Genomic DNA, 10,367 nt, shown 5'->3' with positions numbered 1-10,367 from the left:
GGCGCTGTATATTTCAAGCAATAGAACCGTGAGATCTTTCCATGGAGTTATTTTATTGGAGAGTAAACGAAAGTTTCATTAGCGTGATTACTAGCAGACAATGGAAAACGGCATCAGATTATAGTAATCACCGTTTTCTACTCCAGTCTAGCGGGTTTTTATACTCTCCTTGGTAAAAATCGGAATTTTACGCCTAGGCTTAATTTAGCGTCGACCGCGAGAAGAAAATTAAACTAATTATCATAAAAGTATTATTAAATTATTGATCCTAATATGGAGGTATTATTAAAGTCGGATTATTCAACGATTTAACTGCATCGAATATAAAGTTTAAGTTAGGTTTCTTAACTGAGTGGAAGTTTCGAAAATTTGACTTGAATTAGGCCTGTTTGAGTTAGGATTCATTATCTGTCAAAAAAATTGGATATACCTACCTTGTAAGTTTTTAACGTTTAATAATCATTTATATTCTTTAATTAAACTAAGTTTATGGAGTGAAACTTTGTAATTCTAACTGTTAACGAACGTCAATGTTATTTCGGTTTTTATTTTGTTGTATTTCTGAGTGTATTGAAATGTTTAAAGAAGTAATATTACGTAAGTCGGGATTGTTGAGTATGAAACATCACCCGCTTATATTTCAGATGGATGCTACTTTTTTAAATGACCTCTTAGAATGTTCAGTCTGTCTAGAACAATTAGACTCGACGAGCAAAGTCCTACCTTGTCAGCATACCTTTTGCAAACAGTGCTTAGAAGAAATCGTATCATCTCATAAAGAGTTAAGATGTCCCGAATGTCGAGTATTGGTTGAAACCAAGATCGAAGATTTACCTTGCAACATTCTCTTGATAAGGCTACTCGATGGCATTAAAAATAATAACGCCAGAAACCCTAAACTGGTGGAATCATCAAAGAAAGAAACTTCTTCTAGCCGTCAGAAATTAGCCACCAGTTCCTCCTCATCTTCCTCCTCACCCCTAACTCAGAATGTGGTTCGTTCTCCGCCACATTCTGTGCCCCAATATGTTCCTCGACAACGAGTTTCAGTTCAACCCGATCCGGGAAAAATGTCTGGGGTTTCCAAACATTATAATCACAGTTTACCCTGTGCCAAAGCTCTTTACCCATATGATGCTAAAGAACCCGGGTATGCCTTTAAAGGAAAAGTTCAGGTCACATAACATAATCCCTTAAGAGAACAGCCTTTTTCTAAATGTAAAAGGAAGAATATTAATTGATCACTTATTACAAAATAATTAGCATTTAATTAGTCTTAAAAACGGGGACTACCGCGCCGCCATTGCTTTAGTGACGTCTGATAGTCACCCCTAAAGTGATTGGTTGAAATCTCACAGCCCACTCGATCGCGCGCATAAGAGATTTAGCAGGCGCCACTAAAGCAAAGTCCTCGTTTTTAAGACGATAATTAAATGCTAATTATTTTGTAATAAGAGATCAATTAATATTCTTCCTTTTATATTTAGAAAAAGGCCGTTCTCTTAAGGTATAATGTTACGTTACGTGAACTGTCCTACAAAAGATCTGGGCCAATATCAACATGGAAATACAATAAAACTATGTTCTTTTTAGTGATTTATCATTTAAGAAGGGCGACATTATATTTCTTAAGAAACGAATAGATCAAAATTGGTACCACGGTGAACTGAACTCAAAGAGTGGCTTTTTGCCAGCCAGTTACGTTCAAGTCTTGGCACCAATATCTCACCCAATTCCTCAATGTAAAGCGTTGTACGACTTTTCGGTTAGCACAAATGATGAGCAAGATTGTCTCACATTTTCCAAGGTACATTCTCTCTTTACCCTTATTAGCGGTATGAGGATGTCAAATTAAGCTTTATCATTTAAAAGGGTGACATATTAACTGTAATAAGACGTATTGATGAAAATTGGGCTGAGGGAAAACTCGGTGATAAAGTTGGGATATTTCCCGTGTCATTTGCGCAGGTTAGTTTTTTCAGGTCACCAATGACGCGTGTCAATGTATTTTAAAAACAAAATGGCATTATGTATTTCTTAAATAGATGAATTCAGCTGCTAGAACAATAATGAAACTATCAGCAAAGTACGCGTAATTTGCCAGCAATTTTAATTAGATTTATTTTATACTTGCCTAACAAACTTATTAATTATTCGGTTCAGTACATTTTCCGGGCCATCGAGAACCGCTCCCCCAACCCCTAGCGAATCTAGCGTTGTACAGATTGATCAACCAACATGTGCCTCTGTTGATGGTAAAACAAATTGGCTTTTCCGTAATAATAGAAGTAGCTTCAATTTGAGAGTGTGATTTCGTTCAGAAGGAACTGTTACGACTGTCGCGAAAACTGTTGAGGCTACAGATGCAACGAAATCTTCAGTAACTAACCCTGGCACGACATTTTTGGAGCAAGGAACTTCGAGTTCCGTTTGCGCTTCTTCCATATCCTACTCCACCACTGCCACAAATGCCACCTCTTCCTCCGTTATGTCAGTTTCGGCTTTCCCCGGTGAATCCGTCAGATCTAGTGACTCTGGATTGGTGGCCGCTCCTTCGCACTCCATTAGTCACAGTACCCCAACTCCTAGCGTTCGAAATTCTTCATCCTCATCTTTGTCTTCTTCCTCATCTTCTTCTACATCATCTAATTCTTCAACGTCTCAGGTATTTGCGTTAAGCCATTGTCAAAATAGGCTTAAGTGTAAGTAAGTAGCTCCCGCTCAATGTCCCCGGCATGGTTTTTCGCACGGTAGGCTCTGTCAGCCGCCAATCTTTCTCAACCATCTCCTAGTAGTATGATGCATTTGCAAACGCACCATCATCGTAATCCGCACAGCGCTAGAGAGAAACGTCACTCTTTGGCTATGATAGGCGCTAATCAAAGATCGCCTCAGATTCTTCCTGGAAACTCTTCTCATCGTCATTCCATGGAAATTCTGAATATTTTGGATTGTTGCAATCTGAATGACGCTCCTCCCTTTGGTCCAGCACCATCCTCTTCTGGCCCAGTTACTGTCACTACCACTTCTACAGTGGCAACGGTGTCCGCTCTTTCTAGTGGCAATGCCAGAGCGATCCCTCCTACCCCTGCTCAAGTAATTTGACCCAACCCTTTTGATTGTCCTCTAAATCTTGGACTATCGGGAATAAGATTTAAACTGTGTCTTCAGATCTTTCAAACTCCAGACTCAAATCTCAATGCTCTGGCATCAAGTGGTGGTAAAAACGTCAGACGCGGCTCAACTCCTAAAGATAAGGAGGCATTTACAACGGGTACTTCAGTCTGCGGAGGTCCTCCAAGCGCGGGACCTTCCAGCCCTTTGGATCGAAGTTTAAGGAATGATTCAGTATCATCCAATAGTACTTCCGCTATTTCTTCAAGCTCTTGCACGCTCACTCAATCTTCTTCACCAATTTCTAATAGTAATCATTCTCAACCTAATCTCCAGAATCCTGACATGCCTATTTAGTAAGTGGTGTCACTAGTGCCAATAAGTACTTGAGGTTGTTTGTGAAATTTATTTACAAACTGGAGGGTTTATTGATCGTTTCAGTTATGTCGCGCTGTATAATTACAAACCGCAAAAGGAAGATGAGTTAGAGCTTAAAAAAGGCGAGCTTTATACTGTTAGTGAAAAGTGTCAGGATGGTTGGTTCAAAGGAACCGCTTTGCATAGCGCTCGAAGCGGCGTCTTTCCCGGAAATTACGTTCACGTCGCCAAGTAAGTGAACGTGGGACAAGCTTCTTATAGTTCGTTTTTCGGTCTTACCAAATGTTTTTGTCAGGCCTTCGCTAATTCAAGCTCAATTTAGTCAGCCATCAGCTGTCACAAATGTTCGTTCTATGGCTGGGAAGAACCCATTTGCCACGCCCTCTGTGGCTGCCGCCGCATTGTGTCATTCGAGACAACGATCTCTTTGTTCTTCCGTTAAACTTTATTCTTCGCAGCAGCAGCAGCAACCTGTTGATCCGTTAGATTCTAATATGCCATCGAGTTCGAGTACTTCAAGCCCCGAAGGATTGTCTTCTAAAACGGTGACAACAGTCACGCAATTACCGGTTAATAAAGGTCCCGGTGCTGAATTAACAACAGCTCCCATTTGCGCGCCCCAAGCGACTCCCCTCAATTGGGTCTCTTTGGAGAATACCCCTCCCGGTAAAACGCAAGTGGCTCTAAATCAACACGAACTTAAACAAGAGGTAGGTTGCTTATTGATTGTCTTACGTCGGTTGTTCAATTTGAACAACAGGATGTTGGTTACATTCATTCAGGCTCAGAATGTAAATCAAGGGTCCCCTTGGCCTAAACCTTGGCCAAATGACCCGATACCGAGTGTAAGTGACACAAACGCGAAATCGGAAGAAAAATCCTCGCAGAGAAACGAACAGCAACCGACAGTTATGGTTCCTTCGAGTGGCCAGAGTTTAGTTTCAACAACATCGGCAATTAGTAATTCCCATTCTCAACGTTCGATGGATAACTTTCCAAGCTCTTCCGTTGGAAATCCTCAAGTTTGGCTCGGGCCGAACTCTCTTTATTCGAGCTTGGTGCTATCGACGGCCGCTTCGGCCGTTACTCCCCCGAATGTATCTCTCGGAATGACCCCTCAGTGTGGTCGAAGCGGCTTACCAGGTGGAAGCCACGGTAGCCATAGTAGCCAACACGGATTAAGAAGCGAAAGGGTTAGTGTCGCTTTCTTTTGTTCGCGGGACAAAGGTAAGTAACTATGGAGGTTTTTCGCGTGTTTTTTGCAGAAAGAAAAGAAGGAAAAAGAGAAAGTTAGTCTGATGAAGCGATTGACTAGTAAACGAAAATCTCGTTCCCCACCTCCATCAAACTATTCCTGTGATAACCCCTCATTCGTCGACAGTTTCCCACAATACACCGCTCCACAGAAACCATCCGCAATACATACAAGGTAAATATGTGTGTATTAGGTTGTCTCGCGTTGCGCTTATGGAGATAGTGGTTGTGTTGCGTTGGGGACATGGAGGTAGTGATTTTGTTGCGTTGGGGACATGGTGGTAGTGATTGTCTGGCGTTGGGGACATGGTGGTAGTGATTGTCTGGCGTTGGGGACATGGAGGTAGTGATTGTGTTGCCTTGGGAACATTGAGGTAGTGATTGCGTTGCGTTGGGGACATGGAGGGAGTGATTGTCTGGCGTTGGGGACATGGAGGTAGTGATTGTGTTGCCTTGGGAACATTGAGGTAGTGATTGCGTTGCGTTGGGGACATGGAGGGAGTGATTGTCTGGCGTTGGGGACATGGAGGTAGTGATTGTGTTGCCTTGGGAACATTGAGGTAGTGATTGCGTTGCGTTGGGGACATGGAGGGAGTGATTGTCTGGCGTTGGGGACATGGAGGTAGTGATTGTGTTGCGTTGGGAACGTGGAGGTAGTGATTGCCTGGCGTTGCGCATAAGGGAGGGGCGTTTAACTAGCGATGCGCGTATGGAAGCGGTGATTACCTTGCGTTGCGCACATGTAAGCAGTGATTGTCTCGCGTTTGAAAACAAATAGATCTGGGTCCTGCCCAAGTGAAGCTTTCGGCAGCCAGAACACAGTTCATAAAAAAACCAGCTCTCTAGATGGAAGTTCCAACGAAACTCCCAAAATGACTTATAAATCAAAGCAACCTCCGCCCTTAGTACGAGAAAGGTAGGCTTATACTTTTTCCTTCGTTCATTAAAAATTTTGCGAATGGTGCCGTAACCCGGGAATATTTCGCTCGCTTAAGATTTCGATGCATTGTGCCTTACCCTCCGAACAGCGAATTTGAATTAGAGCTTAAAGTTGGAGACATGGTTTACGTACATAAGAAACGCGATGACGGTTGGTACAAGGGAACTTTACAAAGAACGGGAAAAACCGGTTTATTCCCCGCCAGTTTTGTGGATAGCTGTAATTAATTAATTAATTTTGGCTAAAAACTTTTAATTCATATCGATAATGTTATTATATTAATTCAAATTTGTGGAAATGTTAAATACAATTCGCCGTTTAAAAAGTTTTATGTGAAGAATCATGTAAAATTTGTATAAAAACAAAAATTAATAATTCTAATACTAATAATAATAATGATTAATAATTAGAGGGGGCTATTAAGAGCGTTTTAGAGTATTTGGAACTTGCATTTTTGGTACTGGTAAGTGATATTTATATTTATGTATAAAAATAAAAAAACCAAAAGAAAATCCAGGGTGGTGCAATGCCAAAAATCAATCACCTCTGTAGTATTCGAAAATAAGAGAGAAAAAAGTGTTTTACTATTTGTACAATTTTAACTTTTATCAAATTCTCATGATGATGATGATATTAACTGAATCTCAGTAGTTTATATCTTGGTGCCAATACAATAATATAGTGCGTTTTTTAAATTGTAAAAGTTACCAACCAATTTTTTATGTAATGGTTTACCGAGTTGAATTTTTGTTTTGTCCAGTAAATCTTTTAAACATGAATGTTCCGACTAATTTATTTCTTCTAATTAAATTAGCTTTAATTATAAGCTTATCATTCGATAATTCATGAATTTGAAGTAATTTGGTAATAAAAATACGGGTTTCTTTCTTTATTTGCAATTACAATTTAAAACTCCAGATGTCGTTACTAACGATCCCGCCATTTTTTCATGAGCCAATCAAAATCCTGAGTTTGAGTAACTGAAACTTAGACTTCGTCTGCCATTTTAAGTTCCCCATATCGGCACTCTGCAGTGCAGTGCAGTGTAGAAGCGTTAAGTTAATTATCCTACTTAATTTGGTTTTTAATTAGTAATGATTAAATAAAAGTGTCATTCAAACAACAGTAAATCTTTCGTAAGTAATGAATTTTACACCTCTTAACATTTCAATGGTTTTAGGAGTGTTAGGCCCTATACCGATAAGTGGTAACTCCTTGTTAGGTCATAGGTCATCAACTTGTGGCTTTAAGTGTAAAAAATCTTGTTCGCCCCCGGGTGGGCTCGAACCACCAACCTTTCGGTTAACAGCCGAACGCGCTAACCATTGCGCCACGGAGGCTGTGATATGTCATTCTAAGTTGTAGAGGCGCCATTTTGCTTTTCGGGTAATGATAATGACAAAATTGCTGATTTCTGCACGAGGAAAGGCTAGATTATATTATGACGTCATAGTTACGTTTCTAATAAAGGTCTGTGCGTAAAAAACCATTTTTCCGCCCCCGGGTGGGCTCGAACCACCAACCTTTCGGTTAACAGCCGAACGCGCTAACCATTGCGCCACGGAGGCTCTGATAAGTCTTGTTAAGTTGTAGAGGCGCCATTTTGTACTCTTTCCCTCACTACAAAGCGTCGCCACTGATGCGAGTCGTGGCTTTCCCTCTGATAATTTCCACCCTCCCCCTTTTTCCCCGCGTGGCGCATTAATTAAGATTCAGTTAATGAACTTATGATGACTTCCTTTAATCTTGATGCATAAATCAAAACAATCGAAGGCAAAATATTCTGGTAAAAATAAAAAAAAACCCCAATAGCATTAGGTGAATAAATTCTCCAGCAAACGGCTCTTTCCCCATCCATGGACGGTGAGTCATAGAGGACTAGCAAAGCGTGCGTTTTTTTACCCTTTCATACCGATCAGACTGCAAGGTCACTATAAGCTAAGGGTTGAACCCTTGAAAAGAGTGTGAAAAGTCCCCAGCATAATGTGGTACCAAGTACCTTGGACGATGACCAATTTTTCCCCCAAACCCCAAAAGGCTACGGAATTCCGGTCCTCTTTAATTCACCGTCCATGTCTCACCCACCATCTCTCTTTGTCTATTTTATTTTTCTCATCGTTGTTCATTCAAGGAATGCTTATACGATTCGGGACGGGAAACCAACACGTGTTATATTTTAGTCGGATCCACTCGTTAGATTAAGAGTTAGGTTCTTGAGGGAATGCCATTAATATTACTCCATATTGGCATAAGTAGGGTAATAACTCCAAGCCACGTTTCCTAGTAAAACGTGATTGTATATGCCCGTCCCGTTTGGAAGGGGAGTTCCCTGACGCAGCTCTCGGAATAGAGATAAGGGCAAGGCGCGAGTTGAGAGAGAGAGAGAGTCAGGAAAGCACGGGCTCGGAAACGAAGGAGTTGGGCTTTACGTAAGGCCCCTATAACGGTACTATTCTTTCGCATTTAGGCTATCAGCAGCGCTCCCACCCGCCCATCAGCCCGCCAACTCTCGTTGGTTCGTCCGTTTGCCGCTTCAGGTGGACCCTGAACCCATGGTTTTCTAATGGCGGACTGCGTTGCCACTCGGACTGGCTGCTAACGAATCCTCGGGACTCGCTGGTTTGATTCTGTTATAATTGAAGAATGAAGTTAGTCGCGACGATGCTTTATTCGGCCTTGGTCGGAGCAATTTCGTAAATAATCGGAAAAAGTGGAGGAAAAATAGCGCGTTTAAAAGTCCGGGAAAATTTTGTGCGCGCGAGAAGACGGACGGACGAACGAACGGACGGCTAAGGCCGTGAAGCTCCTTTGGCGGGAGCTGGTAGGCCGTACACCACCGTACGGCTTTGTCTGGCTATCGACCGGCTAAATTGACGGCAAACATGGCAACTTCTACCGTTCTCAAGCTAGGCCTGTTCTTCGCCTCGGCAGTTTTGATAGCGGGAGTCAACGAAGCCTCGTCTGATGTGCTTTTCGAAGCCGCTTTCCAGGGTGAGATTTTTGTTTGTTTTACACTACAAATTCTCCCTGCCCGAGTTTACCCCGTTATTATAATTCGTAAAATTTCAACACTTATGTACTGCACCCTCGAATCCCTTCCTTTTCCCGCCTTATTTTACGCGGGTGGTTAAATCATACCGAAAACAAACAGATTTTTTTTTTGCCCCATTCAAACATATATATTTACCTTCGCGACCAAAATCACGTTCTTTCTTATATAACAAGCGATAAAATTGCTAAATAACGAACAAAGCTGCAATATTTTACAAGGATCAAGATAAATAATAGAACACAAATATATGAAACGGAAGAATAGGTGGTGTTAGGCCTAAACAAAACGATTTTCTATACTTTAATCGAGGCCTACTAAAATCTGTTGAAAAAACAAAGTCGATTTTAATGTTTAAGGTGGCATTTAGACATTAAATATGGTAGATATCATGGTATCTTTCTCTACTGGGGTTAGATAATTGCTGTAGGACAGAATTGTTCAATTTTATTTGGGGTTAAAGAGCATCCCGTTGTAAAAGGTCATGGCAAAGCGAGTAAGGTCTAAAAATAGAATCGTCAAAGCAATCGTCGTCGATCGGGGGGTCAAAAGTGGTCCTGCACTTTTAAGACAAAGGCTGACAATTGATAAGCCCCTCCTCGATCGCGCAGTTGCAGCTCAGATTTATTTTCTTCTTTCACTTCCTAGTGAGATAACAGTCAGAGCCGTAAATGTTTTTTAAACGAAGATAAAGAATGCTCCAGTTTTTTCCTTTTTTGTGTGTAAATTGAGATAAGTTGAACTTCAGACTGAGATGAAACGTCTTGTTTACGTTTTACTTTAAAGACACTTCTACATCGAATATTTAACTACTGTTATATAAGTAATAGGACAGCAATTTATTGAAATGCAAATACAGCTAGCACCAGTTTTGACTTCATAGACTGAAATGACAGTTACCGAAGTCATTATAAACTTAAAACAGAGTAAATAAATAAGCCCTATGAATATGGAATCAAAGATCTAATAACCCATTCTTAAATTAATGAATTTTGAGCGAACCTGGAAAAATTAAAGTTTAACATAAACGACACACGTTTTAGGGAACATCTTCGTTCCCTCCTTCTCTAATGTATTCTTGTACACGAAGTAATTTATGTACGACCCCCTAGACCGCCAGATGCTAGGATTGTAAAGGCTATAGTTTGTTAAAACGTACGATAACGTAAGGGAGTAGGTAGGTTTAATGTACCAGTAAACATTTAAATATTCATGTCTCCTCTAGGCCTATAGTTTTAGCAACGCTTTTTTTCCAATGAATAACGAATGAAGACGAATAACGAATTACTCTCCTTAAATGAATCGAATTAATTATTTATTATCATCCAATCCAAATATGACAAATTGCGAATAGAGTTGTACATTTTAATTTAAAATTCTATTAAGAATGCGTCTCGAAATACGTCACAGGCACCACGTGACGTACATCAAGATACAAAGATGAACTCCTTATAGAGTGGGATTGGACACCTATAGTCCTTGTTTTGCAGCTCGCCAATTCTCCAAAGGGCTAGTTAGTTTTCCAAATAAAATTAACGAACTAAGTTTCTTTTGAACCACCACGCCTATCCTCGGTCACGTGTCTCTGACGTATTTTAAACCCACTTGGAGTCCCTTTTAATTATGGACTAT

The 10,367-nt window shown here is 40.7% G+C and overlaps 2 protein-coding genes and 2 non-coding genes across 6 annotated transcripts in view; 2 read left to right on the top strand and 2 right to left on the bottom strand.

The window, feature by feature from the left end:
• Positions 1 to 177: 177 nt before the first annotated feature.
• Positions 178 to 6,465, top strand: POSH (SH3 domain containing ring finger posh). Of its 3 annotated transcripts, none has more exons than XM_089866087.1 (15): positions 178 to 437; positions 645 to 1,150; positions 1,594 to 1,807; positions 1,873 to 1,968; positions 2,046 to 2,086; positions 2,164 to 2,255; positions 2,322 to 2,665; positions 2,755 to 3,096; positions 3,172 to 3,470; positions 3,556 to 3,723; positions 3,815 to 4,202; positions 4,275 to 4,685; positions 4,758 to 4,921; positions 5,525 to 5,662; positions 5,742 to 6,465. In XM_089866087.1, exons 2-15 carry the CDS (start codon positions 645 to 647, stop codon positions 5,911 to 5,913), a joined length of 3,375 nt encoding a protein of 1,124 aa, XP_089722213.1. In that variant the 5' UTR covers positions 178 to 437; the 3' UTR covers positions 5,914 to 6,465. The 3 variants fall into 3 exon arrangements, with proteins under 3 accessions (XP_089722213.1, XP_089722212.1, XP_089722211.1); XM_089866086.1 differs by having other exon boundaries at positions 179 to 437; positions 2,325 to 2,665; positions 3,788 to 4,202; XM_089866085.1 differs by having other exon boundaries at positions 180 to 437; positions 3,788 to 4,202.
• A 114-nt stretch (positions 6,466 to 6,579) lies between these two features.
• Positions 6,580 to 10,367, top strand: part of LOC149702303 (pikachurin-like) — a 37,038-nt gene continuing 33,250 nt past the window's right edge. The window contains exons 1-2 of the mRNA XM_089866080.1: positions 6,580 to 6,822; positions 8,154 to 8,677. Coding sequence (XP_089722206.1) covers positions 8,569 to 8,677 — 109 coding nt within the window. The 5' untranslated portion in view covers positions 6,580 to 6,822; positions 8,154 to 8,568. The remainder of the gene's footprint in view (positions 6,823 to 8,153; positions 8,678 to 10,367) is intronic.
• Positions 6,954 to 7,026, bottom strand: TRNAN-GUU (transfer RNA asparagine (anticodon GUU)). Its single transcript has one exon. It is a non-coding gene; the product is annotated as a tRNA-Asn (tRNA).
• Positions 7,182 to 7,254, bottom strand: TRNAN-GUU (transfer RNA asparagine (anticodon GUU)). The gene has a single exon. It is a non-coding gene; the product is annotated as a tRNA-Asn (tRNA).

Source organism: Phalangium opilio, unplaced genomic scaffold (genome assembly GCF_054372755.1).
Source record: "Phalangium opilio isolate 3A_F unplaced genomic scaffold, DU_Popi_V2 ptg000017l_1, whole genome shotgun sequence".
NCBI lineage: Eukaryota > Metazoa > Arthropoda > Arachnida > Opiliones > Phalangiidae > Phalangium > Phalangium opilio.
This window is presented reverse-complemented; position numbering and strand designations above follow the sequence as displayed.

Excerpts from the sequence above, each read along its gene's own strand:
- POSH (XM_089866085.1), top strand. The coding sequence starts at position 645 with ATGGATGCTACTTTTTTAAATGACCTCTTAGAATGTTCAGTCTGTCTA. Across the intron at positions 2,666-2,754 it reads CTAATTCTTCAACGTCTCAG|GCTCTGTCAGCCGCCAATCT; the intron begins GTATTTGCGTTA and ends TTCGCACGGTAG. Across the intron at positions 4,686-4,757 it reads ACGGATTAAGAAGCGAAAGG|AAAGAAAAGAAGGAAAAAGA; the intron begins GTTAGTGTCGCT and ends TGTTTTTTGCAG.